Below are 16,902 nucleotides of genomic sequence, written 5' to 3'. Positions count from 1 at the left end.
AATTTTTCAGGATCTTTTGTGGTTTTTAGCAACCGTCCTGTTAATACGACCTTTGTTCCCCTTTTCCTGATGCAGTTTTTCCTTGTTTGTCTTACACCAACAAATCATGCTGTCTCCACCTCAGATGATGTGTGGTGAGCGATCTAGCATAATATGGCTGCCTTGCATCAAGTAGGAGGTTGCTACACATTGTAGGTGTTTGGGATGTCACCCCCATCTACGGTAAAGCACTTTTGAGATCCTTCATAGGCATTGTATAATATAAGAATTATTGTACAAATAATTTATTTTATGAATTATTATTATTCGTAGCTTTTTATTAATACATGATTCACATATAGCATATATTCATGTCTGAAGATAAAATTTTAGGTATGAAAGACATGAAAGCTTTTACATGAAAATATGGCCCTGTCTTAAAACATATTTGAATTTATGAATTACAAAACCTTGTTACTGAGGGTGATGTGGGGTAAAAACAGAATAAGATTAAAAGAAAATCATGCGGGTGTGAAGCAAGACGTGACTCCTCTAGCCTGCCACCAAATGGTGTGTTTTTGTTAAATGAAAAACTGACAGAAGCAGAGTATCTGCCATGACAGCCACACACATTCACACACACATAATACAGACCAGTAAAAAATGCACAACAACAAAGAGTCAAAAGCAAGGGGACGCCGACAGACCTTAAGTGATGCTTTTTATGAATTGATTGTGACATCTGTAAAAATGTTCAAAGTAAAACATTGTAGGTACAGGCATTATGAGCAGCCTAGAGGGGCTATGGCCTATTCTTATCAGTACAGTGTTCTCCTGCTTATATCACAGAACCTCATGGCTATATATCTGGACATAAAGTTTATATGCGTGGATATGTGCGGAATTAAGAATTACAATTTATGTATTTAAAAAGGTAAAGGCATTGACATGTTAAAGGATACGTAAAGATTATTATTTATGATGTTGAATATTCTTCATGTGTTTAATGTTACATTTGTCGAAAAAGACTTTTATATTGATGATGAAAACTTGAAATATATGTGCAGGCATCTGACTGCTTGTATAAAGACTTGAACACCAAACATTTTTCCCAGCATTTCTATCACTCAGTGAAATTACAGGTTGAATCACTGTATTGAGTGTGTTCATATATTTTGAGCACTACATAAGTTTGCGTCAGTTACAAAGCCAATAAAAGTTCACTCTGCAATACTTAGGTTGTTAGTTCTTCTTACAGCAAGTATGCATTATGTTAGTGGCCCCTAGAAGGCAGATTTTAAAATGTTTGATACATCATGTTTTTTTTATTTTTCACAGAACCACCCTTTTCCTCAAATACTGTATATTTGGCAGAAAACCATGCTATTTGAAGTTTCTTTTCTTGTATATACTATGAGTATTTAAATGTAAAAATATACTTTTCCAGCAAGATTTTTTTTTTCTTTGAAGTATTAACCTTGAAGAAATGAAGTCTAAGGTTCATATTTGAAGTGAAGATAATTCACTTTATACTGAATAAAATATTTAAGCAAATATCAATTTTTATGTTCTATATAAAAATGTTAATGAATAGACAGATCATTGCTCAAAGGTACTGGAGCATTTTTTAAGTGATAGCATTACCATTCAAGAGACCACTACAGTGAAGGTGTCTGAAAATGTACACAACAAATAGATTTTTGTACCTAGACACCAATAGAATTTAGATGTTAAAGACAGGGTGGTACAGAGATGTTTGTCTTGCACAGTCTTGAATTTTGACTCTTGCATCTTATTTTCCTTGAATGGTTGTTTAAATGACTCAATAAATGAAAGTATAGGATGTCTGATTGAAAGACTCAGATAACATTTAAGATTGACTGATTGAAACAGAAAGTGTTACGTGACCTGAACAAATTTCTCATCCATACCAGAAAAAGGGCCTGAAAAATGGGGCCCTTGACCAGCCTGTAGCTGATTGCCCTGCAAAGAGAGACATCCGATATGTCAACTGATGGACATCATGGCTAACATTAAACCTAGTTTGATTGCTTTTTACATCTCTGTCTACATTATATCAGCTATAGGAATCCACAACAAATTAATGGGTGTAGACTGTGGAGACCTGCCACTCCTGAATAAATCTTAAGTGACATTAGCAACTTTGGGTGACATTTGCAATCTCAGAGAGGAAAACAGCTTTCCAATTGGATGACCAAGGTGCAGTCTCACAGGTTCTGTCTCACTAACAGACTATATTGTGTTACCATCAAGTGTAGAGGGATGCGAAGCAGAGGAGGGGGCAGAATACAAGATCACGTCTACTGGGGCAGCATGGAATTCATCCTCTACAGGCGACATCAAGGGTTGCATTTCAATAGTATCTGATAGAGGCTGGTCAGCCATGGAGACCGCTAAGTGTCGCACCCCGTTACTGGTTGGGTATTCCTCAGCAGCCTGGCCGCCTTTCTCCAATGCCCCCTCTGTCTTGTCTTGTTTGCCAGACTGCTTCAGCAGGTGCTTGCGGTAGGCATTCTGGATGACCCCGGCTGCCACTTCCTCCTGCTTGCGCTTTAGTGTGGTGGTGACGGGCTCCTGCGAGACCTTGGATGGATATTTCTCCTTGAAGCTCTCCTCCATGCTCTCCTTCAAGGCACCCATCTCCCCTGAGTCACCCAAGAACTCTGAGGCCAGGGCAACCAGGATGTCCAGGCAGTGGACCTTGTCCCCAGGAGCGACTGGAAGGTCCATGGCAATCAATTTGGCTGTGTTAGGTTTGGGAATCCTCAGAGGAGCTTGCAGACTATCGCAGAGGTCTGAGAGTTGGCTGTAGTCTACATACTGGGAGGCTTCAGGGTCAAACCTCTCCCAGGTCTCATAGAACATCTCTATGTCCTCCTCACACAGGTGGTCCGTGCCCACTGTGGCGGTCACACTGAAGCTCTCCAAGATGATGGCAATGAACATGTTGACCACAATAAGCATGGAAATAATGATGTAGCTGCAGGTGAATGTGATGCCTAGAGGAAGGTTGGCGCAGTTCCCCATGACATCACTGCCAGGATTGAATGCATCTGGGTCACAGTCCGGGGGGGTATTCAGGAGAGGGAATAGAATCCCATCCCAGCCAGCCAATGTGGTGATCTGAAACATGCAGAGCATGCTGCTGCCGAACGTCTCAAAGTTAAACATGTCATCAATGCCGGCCATTCTTCCGACATACGCAAAGTTCCACATGCCGAAGACGGAGTAAACAAACATGATGATGAAGAGGAGCAGGCCGAGGTTGAAGAGGGCAGGAAGTGACATCCTCAAAGAAATTAAAAGATTTCGGAGGCCTCCTCGTACATAGTGGATGAGAGACAGGACAGGGAGAATGTAGGGTATCACTAAGTACCTCAACATGAGGTCTGCCAGAAACAACTCTGAAAAAGAGATGAGAGCATCTGCGTCATTTTAAACATTTTTAAACATTAAGGTCAAATCCACCAAATCTTACTGCAGCCCATTCACTCATTTTATTATTCTGGTGGTTATTCTGCTTTCTGCAGTGATGTGGTTAGTATCAGTCATAGGTGGGATATGGCACCCCAACAATACTGATGGACCCACTCACAGATTTTGCAAAAAATAAATAAATAACATGACCTGCCTTAACAGTTTGCAGTTTGTCACTCTCCCCTTAATTTACAAAAGACCCTCTCTGAATCTGCTTTGCTAATTTATCAAAGACCTGAGTGACATCATTGATTTAATACAGTGTTTCTCAGTCCTACTCCTGGAGCCCCCCTGTCCTGGATATCATCTACCTATCCTTGCTCTAAACACACCTGATTGGAATTAGTGATTAAATCAGGTGTGCTCAGCTAAGCAGAAGTGCCACTGATGAGTTCAGTCAGGTAGGTAGAGCAGAGAAAGATGGAAAACGTGTGGAGCAGGGGGGCCCCAGGAGCAGGATTGAGCTGTGGCAAACCTAAATCTGCCTTATGATGCAGCTGCTCACAATGAATGCAGGGAGAAAGAAAACTAAGGGGAAAAAGAGTAGGTGTCCAGATTTGGATGGCTAGCTCATTAGCACTAGTATGCATTGCATATAAATTCTCCAGACTGCTTCAGAAGACATGTCTGCTTACCCACTAAGAGGACAATGGCCACTACAAAGTCGAAAACATTCCATCCAATGGTGAAGTAATATTTTCGGAGTGCAAAAATCTTGAGGAGACACTGGAGGGTAAAGACAATGATGAAGCCCAGGCGAATGAAGTAGAGGATCTCTTCCGCCTCCATGCTTTGGCTGTCCCTCTCCAACATCAAGGACAGCGCGTAAAGGCAGATTATCACCGTGATGAAGATGTCGAAGGCGGGCTTCGTGACCAAGTCGAATGCACAGCCCTGGAGTCGGTTCTTCAGCAACAGGCGAAATCAAGGAATCGATGAGAGCAGGCAAAGGGGAAGTATGGTAATCTCTGTGCCCACAGAATGGGAGCTGGAGTTTTCTCATGAAAATCTTGCATCGTACTTTCAGGAACATAGCAGTGATAATCAATAACAGCATTAAGTCTGGATGATGAAAATTAAATTACTGTAACTCTGTAAACTGGTTTTTTATGTGGCTGTTATTACATACCGAAGGTCTGGGAATGGGCTTCTGCTTCTTAGGTCTCTGTTTCTGCTGTCCCTCTGTCATGAAGATGTTCCCAAAGTATAGAGGCAGAGATGATTATTGGGAATGCACATGTTGCTGACCTGCTGACCAATCTAAGCACAATGGCATTTTGTTTGAACAACATTTATGTTGTTATTTTAGCTTTTTTCGTAAACATTTTTCAATTTATTCTTGTTACCATGAAGCTCAATGTTTTGTCAAGTTAATCCATGACTAAATTTGTTGCTCAAAGGCAGGACAAAATTTGGTTGTCTACAGGCCATGGTGTATAACAGTACTTTGTAATATTATTACAGTCCTGCTACACTATTCAAATAAATCAAGTAAAATTTAGTATCAACAGTTCTTACAACTGTGTGAAATTATATCTATTTATGAAAGCCATGTAAAGCCAAGCCAATTTTTGTCCCTTGTGAAAAATGTTTTAATGTAGAGAACTACGAGGGGGAACTGGGGGAATGAGCGTGTTTTGTGCCATGGCTCATGGATGAAAGATTGTTAATTTCCTATGAGAGCTTGGAAGCATCCCTGCCTGCACCTTTTGTAGGATCACTAGCAGCTACAGTTCCCAGTGAAGGGAAAACCAGTACCAAGTTTCACCAATAAGCAGATTATTCAATCAATTTGATTCTCAGGGAAACACTCACCAGGAACAGGTATTCAAATACTAATAAAAGAAAACACGCAGCATTAAGCTTTGAGATGTTCAGTAGATTTCCCTAGAATGATACATTTAGAAATTCTGTCTTATTGTGGAGGGAGAACAGCATAAGGAACACTCTGCTGGATGAGCTGGTACTTATCTTTGCCTTTTGCTGACTGTAGTTGTCGATAAGGACACCAATGAAGAGACTGAAGGAGAAGAAGGACCCAAAGATGATGAAGATGACGAAGTACAGATACATGTACACATTATCCTCATATAAAGGCTGGTCCTCCACCTGGGTTGGTCCAAAGGACCAAAAGACAAACACAAGGTCAGGTTCACACAAGAAAATGGGGTATTATTTATAATACAAATACATATTATATTAAATACATAATGTTCCGATAACTCCATCTAAGTAGACAAAAAAAAATGATCAAATCATGGTTGGTCAAGTGACCACAACTTGTCATCAGTCCATTTTTCATTTTTAAAGGGACTAAGGTAGTGGACAACAAAAGCCATTTGAAGATGAACACAAGAGCAGCACACAGCATGACCACCAATAAATGTTTCTGATCATGCAGATGCTGAATAGAGAAATGTAGTACCATTCGAGTATCCACAGCTGCGTACATGACTTCCAACCAGCCTTTAAACGTTGCCTGAGTGAACAAATAAAAACAAAGGATTAAGGATAAGAATAATCAAAGGGTGAGGATTCTGCACAATCAGTCTCCAATAGGCATTCGCCATGATCTTACCACTGGCAGTAGGGCGAGGTAGCCATTAGCCACGCTGTCAAAGTTGACCTTTACGTTGACCCAGCGCACCTCAGTGTAGTTCATCATTATTAACTCCATGCAGTCTGATTTGTTGTTGACCTCATCAATGTGGAAACGCCTCTCATCAGTGGTGTTGAAGCAGTAGTAGTACTTCCCAGCAAACAGATTTATGCCGTAGATGGCGAAGACAAGCCAGAAAGTGAGTACCACCAGTAGCACACTGAAGATGGGTGGGGTAGCCCGCCACAGCGTGGTCAGCACCACCTGTCCCACACACACACACACACACACAGACACACACACAGAGCATCAGTGCATTCTGGAGTGCCAATATTCCAAGCTGAAAGCAAGTCACTCCTGTGCCTTCACCCAGTGGAGGCGTGTGCCTCTGCCTTTACCCGATTCACATTCAATTTCCTATCTGATCATAGAAGCCATCTCTGCTTAGGGTCAGGGCCAGAATCAACTGAACACTGTACAGCACAACCCCGAATGAGACACCTGGTCACTTACCCTCGTCCCGTCAAATTTGGACAGAAGCCTCAGAGGTCTCAGCGCCCTCAGTGCCCCCAGCCCAGTGCGGCCCAACATGTAAACAGTAATGCTGGGTACAGAACCCTGAGACAAAGATTTGAGTGAAGTTACAATCCAAGCAGCACATATCTGGACCACATGTTGTTCTGGTTTAGATTTAGGATTTAGGGTTGAGTGACAGAGGGCAGTATTATACCCCCATATTAGGAACTCATCTCATTAATGAATGTCTGAGGCTATCAATGATGTCCTGCCTTTGGAAAATCCAGGGCACTACTTGTAGTTTTGGTTCAAAAATAAATGTTGAATAAACAAAATGCTCACATGTTCTCTCCTGATATTTCACAAAATATATATGGTGTTTAGTACCCACAATCCTTGCCATAGTAAACTGCATGGTTGAAATAAAAAAAGAATTAAAAATTGACATTATCCATGTATCGTACAGATTTTGATTATTATTTTTCATCTGGGATCTGTATAACAAGTTATTATTCATTCTGTAATGACTGCTGAGTTGAGTTCACTACTGTGAAAATGCATAAAAAGGAAAACAATCGTGCAGTACAAACTGGTTTTTGCTAATAAATATGAAGGTACATAAATCTTTGCTTTTGAATGCTTTTTAAATGCATTTAAATGCATTTGAATGTAAAATGTAATGATTAAGACCTACAGTCACAATGATGAATTCCAGCCAGCCCCATGGATTGGTGAAGTAGGTCTTCAAACCATATCCCATCCATTTCAGGAGCATCTCAACAATAAACACATAAGCAAGGACTTGATCTGCATATTCCAGGAGGATTTTCAAGACCCTGCTATCCTCAAGGTTTATGTCCTCAAAGGCCTGTGAAGGTATGAGCAAAAAGAATTCAAAAGAAGAAAAAAGAAGTTACACATGGTACAAAATTATCCTGCAAAATCACAAGACCTCTGTTCATCAATCAATCAACTATCTGTCACACTGTTTATCACAGTGTCCTTCAAAATCTACAAGAGAATCATTTCATCATTTCACTGCACTGTACATTGTACCCTGGCATGTGACAAATAAAGCTTTGAACTTTAGAGCTTAAGAACAAAATACTGTCTGCAGAGCACAAAGAGGTCAGTGCAGGTAAATACAGAAATACTGTACAAAAGCAATTCTTTACTGAAAAGAGAAAAGATGACAGCATAGAATGAACATGGTACAGAGCAGAGTGGATGATGTAAAGAGGTGGAGAGAGGGGCAGAGGGAAGTTAAAAACAGTAATCTATCGATCAAAATGTATACATTCAGATGAACAATATAAAACCGTTTATTTTGAGATTATCAAGACATTTTGAGATTAATTCTGTTCATTTGTAGAAAAAAAGGACACATGGGGAAATTGGGTCAGGATAAATGTTTCACTGACGGACAGATTTATTTTTATTCGGAGAGCTGTAGATATATGGAATAACTTCCAGGATTCATAATGGAAGCAGAGATGCTTGGAATGCTCAAGACCAGACTTGACACAGTGCTGGATATGCTATGGACCAGTGTTTCTCAACCCTCTCCTGGAGGACCCCCTGCCCTGCATGTTTTAGATCTCTCCCTGCTCCAACACAGCTGATTCAAATGATCAGTTTGTTATTAAGCAGCTTCAGGAGTTCATAACGAGATGATCATTTGAATCAGCTGTGTTGGAGCAGGGAGAGATCTAAAACATGCAGGGTAGAGGGTCCTCCAGGAGAGGGTTGAGAAACACTGCTATAGACCATAGACAAAATGACAAGCCAAGCTGCTCTGCTCTTATTAAACGTCTTGTGTAGGCCCAGGGAAAACTGTTGAATCAGGTGTAGTTGTTCTCAATGTCTTTGTAAGTCTTCAGATCAAAGGCCAGAACAAGACAGTGCAGTTACGTGCTGTGTTGCATTACTATATTATTCTTATAATAGCACTACTGTACTGGTTCTTCATTGTACTGACATTTGTGTGCAACGGCTTCTCTTACCAGAGCTATGCTGCTGAGCATGATCACGACAATGATGATGGCTTCAAAGCTTGAGTGCTCCACAATGGCGTAGCAGGTTCTCCTGATCTTCCACCAAATCTTCCCACTGCCCTGAGTGATGTCCACCCTCAGGCACGGGCAGCGCTTTGAGCAGGCTGCAGTGGGCACAGGTCAGCAGTGCACAATACATGTTTATCCTCTGTACTTCTGTCCAAGCTTTTAAGGTTAAGCACATTCCTGCCTGGATCCCCACACAGGTAACCTCCAACGTTCAGTAGGTCCCCACATGTTTTAAGGACGTGAGCATGCATATCTATATTAACACCATGGAATGCTGTAGGAAACCTGCAACTCCATTAGTGAGTCTGTCTCAGTGCTCTTTCATCATTCATTGCTCTTAAAACCAGCAGTGGCTGTGCTCTAACTACACATAGGCAATTGTCTGCTCCCATCCCACGTTCTCCTGGGACATGGTCTGCTCTGGGACACCCACCTGCCCTGAGACCTGAGCCTACCCCAGCTGCTGGAATATCATTAGCTATCCGCTGTACTTCGAAGAAAAGCCACCCGCAACCATGGAGACCAGTACAGGAATGAGATGTCCAACATCCACACCTTGGGTCATCAACCAAGCAGCCCCACCAAAGGATGGGAGATGCCCCTGTAGCCTGCTGCCAATCATCTCCTAGACCACTAAAAGACAGCTAAAATCCCTTATGATTTACACATAACTTGCAATTCATGTGTGTGTAGTGTTCATTCTTGTAATCAAATATTTTCCAGGAGTTTCACGTGATTATGGTCAGGGAATTATTTTAAGCTTTTTTTCCCCAGACAGGCACATAGGGTTTTGGTTTTGTCTTTTGTTTCCCGCTGGAAAACCTTTGTAAAGCACTTTAAAACAAACTTGGTTGTAAAATGCACTAAAATAATTAAATGTTGTTGCTTTTCTTGCTGTACCTTCACTGAAGCAGTCTGGAGGGTCCCGCTGCTTTGGTTCTTCCTCTATCCCAACCCGCTCCTCCGGCCCGGGTTTGTATGCTGCGTCCGCCATGCTGCGGTGTGAAGAGTCAGTCACCACACCCTGCTGAGGGGGTACAGTGACCAGAAGAGGGGTCCACGTCACTCAGGAAGCTTCCACTGTGGTTCAGGCATATAGATGCTTTATCGGGGTTGACAGTCTGAGCTGTAAGCCATGTTGCCTATCACCTGCATCCCAGCATTTCTTAGACATTTCCTGGGAATGCGGCAAGAGTGTCATCCTCACGTGTGTGTTAAACCTGGTGTTGAAACACAACCATTGGCCCTCTCTGTCAGCCTTCCCCCACCCCAGCCCCCGTCCAGTTCATTTCAGGTGGGGGATACACTCAGACTGCAAGAGAGATGTGATGACACAATTAACATAACTGTCCATAATCAAAGCAACGGTCCATAATTAAAGTCCGTGCAGCTTTTTTTTCTCCTTGTGATAGTAACAGAGATAGCTCTTTTGTTTCAGAGTCTTTGTTTTGTGTTATTTTAGGCGAGACAGTTGGTAGCACCGCACATTCTTTGTCCCAATGACGGCGTGACCTGTTTTGGTGTAATGCTAAGAGGGAAAATGGCTGTCTGACAAAGCAGAGTTTGGAGGAGGTTTCATCTGATCCCTGGTTACAGCAGAAATCGTGTTTTAGAGAAAAAATGCAAATCTACTGTGTTTCATTAACCATCGGGTTGTAGTATCAGTATGCCATACAGTGCACAAAATTGTAACATTACAAACATATATATTGCCAGAGTGAATCAAAGGGGTCAACAAAGATGCGTTGGACTGAAGTTCAGCTGCTGCAGAACTAAGCTGGACTGTTTCAGTGGGGACAGTACAGCACAGGTGGCTGGTGTAGCAATTTTGCAAATTGTGATGTGCTGGTCCTCTTTCCCACGATCTGCTCCGTATCACATATCTCTACCTCAGCCAACACTCCCACTCCGAGTCCCAGATCGCTTGCAGATGTTGCACAGATGTGGACTTTACTCTCTCCTGAGTTGCTGACCCAAACAAATCTGTATTCGGTTCAGCACCATATGTACCTAATGTTTGACACTGAGGAAAATATCCGGCCCTCACGAGAAAAGTAGAGAATTCGTCATTACAGGGGAATTATGGGAGTCTTGCTATTCACCCGGAGTTTCAAAATGCCACTAGATCAGTGATAAGATCAAGGGAGTGGTTAAAAACAAGGAAATTGATGAGATCTCAGGGCTATGGAGATGCAGTGAGAGAAGACTGTGACCAGAAGATTCATGAGACTTTTTGTTATTAATCATTCATAAACTTCATAAGATCTGCTATATCAAACAAAATGCAAAAAGATTGTGATGCGATTCATGCTCAAAGAAGCAAAGGCATAAAAAATTAATTTCTTTCCAAAAAAATAAACAAAGAGATTGTGTTCGATGTTGTGAAATTGTCAAATCTGACCGTGTTTAACTCTTGTCCCGATTGAGCAGCAATCAAATAACACAACATTATGACTTGTAAACACAGACAGCTTGTGAAAATACATTTCAGTTGGTATTATGTAATTGCATAGCTATACTGTTTTATCAAAATAACACCCGTTGCACATAACGTGGCTGTAGCATAAAAAGCAAAACCTACAATTTTCTATCATGCTGCCTGTCAAAAGTCACGATATAATGGGCTATTGAGCTATTAAATTTCCAAGAAATTCGAAGAAATTGGTGTTTTCTTGGCAGTCAAACCTGCCAAGCTTTTCTTCTATAGATTAGATAAAAATTAAAAACTTACTTTTTGGCTACCATGGCTTTCATATTTGTTGTTCTTTCCCACAATCCCTACCTTGTTGCTGCTCCTGGTGATCCTGCCAATGGCGATCTGCAGGTTGTTCATCTCTCCACCCTTGTCAATGGCAGCCATGTTGTCTCCACTAAACGATGTCAGCAGCAAGGCGACAAAGAGAATCAGAAGCTACAAAGAGAAAGCAAAAAGGCTTGTGAAATTATTGGAAGTCTATGGTTTCTACAAGACCAAACAGTATCTCTAATTCACCTGGGTATCTTCAGATGCAATTCTTGGTAGAAAACCCTGATTAATTTTTGACCACTTACCAGCAGTTTGCCGATGAACAAAATGGTGATGAAGACGGTGATGCACTGGGGCTGCCCGGCCACCTCCATGCAGTCCCACAGGGTCTCGATCCACTCCCCGCACAGGATGCGGAAGACCAGCATGAAGGAGTGGAAGAAGTCGGCCGCGTGCCAGCGTGGCAGCTCGCAGTCCTGATCGATGCGGCAGACTCTGTCCCTGTAACTCCCGCCGAACAGCTGCATGACCACCACGGAGGACACAAAGACGACGAGGACCAGGAGCAGAGTCAGGTGGCGCACGGCGACCACCGCGTTGCGGATGATCTTGAGCAGCATGTTGAAGAGGGGCCAGAATTTGGTCAGCCTGAAGATACGCAGCTGCCAAAAACACACAGCAGATAGTCAGCTTGTAGCAAACTCATAGACTCCCCCAAACATAGCCACCCTTGCAGTGTACAGAAGAAGGACAATAAAGAAAGCAGAGAGCATACTTCAAAATGCTAGAACATTCCCTAGATGCTAGCTTCAAGATGCTAGTACATGCTAGGATACCCCCTCTTTTGTGAACTTTAATGTTTGTACAGACCCAGCCTGGTAATCTACTACGAGAATCTACTCAAGACTCTTTTCACTCAACAACTACAGAAAGTAATAAACACATTATCATTTTTACATTTTCAGGTCTCTTTAATTGTACATCTCTTTAATTGTTCCAAATATTGAATGTAGATCTGTCTGTCTAATTCTTTGGGTTTCTCCAATAAAAGCCACATTCTGTCCTGGTTCCAGTGTGTGAAGTGTAATTGCTCTATAATGGGGGGGGGGGGGGGCAGAGATTCCTCCACCTTGTACTCCCATCTAACATACATTTGCCGCAACTTCCACTGTTTGAAAGCTGAGACTTTCTCCTGTCTACAGACAATCCATTGTCACTTTGTTGAGTGAGGAAATACATACTTTAAAGGCATAATGAGCAGAGAGAGTTCCCACAGTGAGCCATTTGGCAAACAAGTGGCTTTAGTTATATGTGCACTGTTTCTCATCATGGAAAAGAAAGGCCTCCAGAGCTGGCAAAAGACAGTGACAGGGCATTGTTGTCCAGTGGAGATTGTGAAGGAAATGCAAAGTGAAATCAGCACTGTCCACATCGACTATTGGACAGTCAAAGCAGCCACAGTGTCAATTGTATTGCCAAAGCTTGCTTCCTAGAGAGAAGCAGCCCCTTTTGGATTGACATATGCACATTTATGTGTTGTGTGTAGTTATAAAACAACATTTGATTAGCAGTGTACAGTGCCATTATCTAAATCTGTGTTGGGAATGTGTCTTGTTAAAAGCTTGCGAGGCGGTTGCTAGCCGGCTACTAGTGGCCAGCTTATAAATGTCATGGTGTCTGTGATCAAACGCCACCAACATTGATTCAGTCCTCATATTTCTTAAGTGATGAGCTGTTAGGTTTGGGCATTGGCCAGAAATTCTGAAAATACCCTGCTTTCCATGTGGGATTTTTTTTTGCCCATTGTAGCAATAATAAGAGATATAGGAACACTTTTAATCCCAATGTATTTTCTTTTCTCAATGATAGGTAATTATTTGCTGTGTATTTAATAATGAACAATGCTGCTTCAAATGTGGCCAGAACTGTAGATTCTATGATGGAAATGTTTGTCATTTGTTGAATCCCATCATTATTGCCATTGCTTGTCAACTATTGACTGATTGTGCTGATGTTTCTCAATTGTTAAACGTCTGTACTGTTGTAAGTTTCGCCTTGCAGGACATTCAAGTTTATCCCACTACTACCACTAAGAGTTCTAGGTGTTGAGCATCAGGAACTGATGGTTCAATTTTCAAGAATAGGGAATCATTGTTGCTACATGCTGTTATCATTTCACGATGGTGGCTGGGAGCAGAACCTTTTGGGTTAATCCCAGAAATAATTAAAACCTTCTCTACTTCACTGTTAAGAGAAAAACAAAAAAGATAGGACATCAAGTTATTAATTTGAGGAGTTTGGCCTTACCAAGCGAAATGACCTGAGCACAGACAGGCCCTCAATATCTGCAAGCATCAGCTCTAACAGGCCCAGCATGACCACGATGCTGTCAAAAATGTTCCAGCCAACCTGGAAGTAGTAGTACGGGTCCATGGCAATGATTTTGAAGACCATCTCAGCAGTCAAGATCCCAATGAAAACCTAGAGGAGGAAATGAAGAGGGCTGAACTGGAAGAAAAATACATTCATAAAACCATAGGGAATTGGTGGACATGTGTCACAAACATGATTGAATGTAGTAGTTTTGGTGATGCCTGATTCTTTGTGACTTAACTTGACATTGGCACAATGAGAGACTGTCTTTCAGTGAAAAGCAGTTGACCCCTTACCAGGTTTCCAATGGACAGCATTTGCTCAAACTCTGCTGTCATTGGATAGTGCTCCATAGCCATGAATATGGTGTTCACGATGATGACGATGGTGATGCCCAGGTCCACAAACGGATCCATCACCACAAAGTGCACCCACTTTTTAAAGGTGACCCACTGCGGACAACAGTTCCATTTCAGGAGCACACTGGCAAACTTGTTCCACCCTTGCAAACATGGCCTTGGGACGTGCTCTGTCAAAAAAAGTTAGGGTGTCACATACAGGTCACAGCATAGACAAACAAAACATGTTACCATATTATTTGACCTACTAACTGCCTTGCTGTGGTGTTTGAAGTGCAAATAGCCAGTGTCTTCAAAACTTATTCATGTTGAAAATTAGAAAGCGGAAGATGCAAATAGCTGTTGATATGTGTCAACCAAAACAGATAAAGGTTTCTTTAGATTGTTAGCTAGGCTTTAATATAATCAATGTACTTTTGTTTTCCCACTTCACATAAGAGCATTTGCTTATGCTTATTTTGCACATAAGTGAAAAAATGTAAATTAAACACAATGACACTCACACTATCATTTTTAACATCATTTTTTATCATTTTTACAGTTCAGACATACTCTTTCCAAATACAGCCAATAAAACATAATCTAAGTTTAAACAATGTCTCATATATTGGACCTAACTGGTTTAAAGGTGCCTGTAATCCTTTATCATCACTGTGACTTTATTAGATGAACTCATGGTTTGTTAGTTTCTTTTTCTTTGTTTGTCGCTCTGTATAAGAACATCTGCTAGATTACAAGATGAAAATGTAAAGGGCTCTGCTGGAGAGACTGCACTTGTTGCACCAGTTTTGCATTGCACATTGTAAAGTTACCTTCCACAGCATTGCTGACGATGATTAGAGACTCTGTTGTACAGACCTGGTTTGTCCTGGTCAAGCGCGCTGGGCCCTGATCCATTGGACTCCTCCTCCTTTTTCTTCTGCCTCTCTACACACTGCAGTGTCACAGCACAGGAAGTGAACAAGAGTCAGACCTGGTCCTGACCCCAAGATGAGATGTAGACTGAGATTCACCCCCTCATCTATGAGGACCACCTTATTGTATGATTTATGCATGATACTCTTGCTGGAATTCTTTATGAACTTGGCATTGTTCTGCCCCTTTCTTCATGTTTTTATTGGCCAATGATGTCTTTGTTGTCAGTTACAGCATGCCTCTGTCAGTTAAGTGACAAACCAATCAGTGGCTACTATTCAAACAGTTCAGATTTAAGTGGGATAGTCATTAAGTCCCGTTTTGACAACAGATTTCTCGTTCGAACCCTAATTTAGTGATAATAACATTGAGTGAACAGCTCTTCCTCTCTTTTTTTTTTATTTTTACCAATAATTAAATAATGGCTGGCTTTTCATCTGTTGCTCAAGTCCACGTCTGGCAGAGTCAGCTAACCTTTGCCTCCCGTTTCTTCAGCTCCTGTAGAATCTTCCGGTGCTCCCTCTCCTTCTGCTTGGCCTCCGCTACGGCGGCTTCGTTCTGCTCTGCATAGGCAGCGACCACCGCGGCCAGGATGAGGCCGACGAGGCAGAGGGAGCCCAGGAAGAGAGCGACCGCGTAGAAGATCACAGAGGACATCCCTGAGGAGCGTACTGTCTGCAACAAGAGGGATGGGGAGAGACAGCTGGAAGCTGAGTGGTGTGTTGAAGTAACCAAGTAAACAGTTGCACCCCTTCTGGGTATTGAACATTTCCCTTCTCTGAAGGAGAGCTAGGATTTTGAGATTAACTCAAGAAAGCCAAAAATGCAGTACTGGGCATTATCTTCATGACTTAGAGCGAAAGGCTCCCCATCTTTGCACATTCATCTGACGTGCCCTGCTTGCGTGATTTCCACTATGAGTAAGAAATATGGTGTCAAAGCCAGCTATTTTTAGGTTATTATTTATAAAAATTTCTTAGGTGTATGATAAAAGAGGTAAATAGCAATAACATAAAACAATACCCCTGTCTTGATGTAAAGCTGTAAATAAGTGGTTTTATTATAAGTGAACAAAAGTGCATAATCATATCCAATAAAACCCCTTATTGTGGGAGCTACAGTATATGTCATTATGTGAACATGTTTTTCCTTCAGAGCTGACTTGAGTTATCCAGGAAAGATGTGTGCGTGTGATGCAACCAAACAGACTTGGCCATTATGGTGCTGAACATGTTGGACTGAACAAGTACCAGCTGGAACAGGTTCTCCCAGAAGTCCCATGTCATGAGGCGGAAGACGGACAGGAAGGCCCAGCCAAAGGTGTCGTAGCTTGTGTAGCCGTAATTCGGGTTGAACAGCGTCTTCAGACATGTATATCCCTCTGGGCAACGTCTGTCAACAGGGCAACAGTGAATGATTAACAATTCTCCCTGCCCACCTTCCCCCATTTCCCAAAACTGTAAGCCAGGGAAAGAGACAAGACCATAATCAAATAGCTATCTGCCTTTTTCAAGTGTGAATAACATGTTATGTCAATAACGTGTAATTAATCGACCCTGGTTTAAATCAGCATTACGGTGTTATTCACTGAAGGTGTTGTGTAGGATTCACTTGACAAGCCTGATTGCAAAATTCACATATACATTCATTAACAACTGTTCTGTTGTGAGTGAGCCATTACTGTAGTCTTTGTAGGAAATGGACTTACCCAGCATCAGAGCTGTTTCCACAAAGAAGTGAATCTACCTGGTAAGGCAAAAAGTAGTGGTTTGCTAGCAAAAAAAAAAAAACAAATGAAGAAGATGATCAGTACTGACATAATCTTACTCCATCCCATGGGAGAGTCATCCAGTT

The 16,902-nt window shown here is 41.8% G+C and overlaps 1 protein-coding gene across 1 annotated transcript in view; it reads right to left on the bottom strand.

The window, feature by feature from the left end:
• Positions 1-446: 446 nt before the first annotated feature.
• LOC118782683 (sodium channel protein type 4 subunit alpha B-like) overlaps positions 447-16,902 on the bottom strand; it is a 28,636-nt gene continuing 12,180 nt past the window's right edge. The window contains exons 8-25 of the mRNA XM_036536141.1: positions 16,757-16,820; positions 16,299-16,440; positions 15,523-15,723; positions 14,992-15,067; positions 14,071-14,303; positions 13,709-13,882; positions 11,707-12,063; positions 11,438-11,566; positions 9,556-9,682; positions 8,596-8,750; positions 7,287-7,460; positions 6,590-6,694; positions 6,056-6,340; positions 5,903-5,956; positions 5,449-5,586; positions 4,607-4,681; positions 4,113-4,383; positions 447-3,404 (exon numbers count right to left, since the gene is read on the bottom strand). Coding sequence (XP_036392034.1) covers positions 2,233-3,404; positions 4,113-4,383; positions 4,607-4,681; positions 5,449-5,586; positions 5,903-5,956; positions 6,056-6,340; positions 6,590-6,694; positions 7,287-7,460; positions 8,596-8,750; positions 9,556-9,682; positions 11,438-11,566; positions 11,707-12,063; positions 13,709-13,882; positions 14,071-14,303; positions 14,992-15,067; positions 15,523-15,723; positions 16,299-16,440; positions 16,757-16,820 — 3,932 coding nt within the window. The 3' untranslated portion in view covers positions 447-2,232. The remainder of the gene's footprint in view (positions 3,405-4,112; positions 4,384-4,606; positions 4,682-5,448; positions 5,587-5,902; positions 5,957-6,055; positions 6,341-6,589; positions 6,695-7,286; positions 7,461-8,595; positions 8,751-9,555; positions 9,683-11,437; positions 11,567-11,706; positions 12,064-13,708; positions 13,883-14,070; positions 14,304-14,991; positions 15,068-15,522; positions 15,724-16,298; positions 16,441-16,756; positions 16,821-16,902) is intronic.

This window comes from Megalops cyprinoides, chromosome 1 (assembly GCF_013368585.1).
Source record: "Megalops cyprinoides isolate fMegCyp1 chromosome 1, fMegCyp1.pri, whole genome shotgun sequence".
NCBI classification, from domain to species: Eukaryota; Metazoa; Chordata; class Actinopteri; order Elopiformes; family Megalopidae; genus Megalops; species Megalops cyprinoides.
The sequence above is the reverse complement of the archived record's forward strand: the minus strand, read 5'-3'. Positions and strand labels throughout refer to the sequence as shown.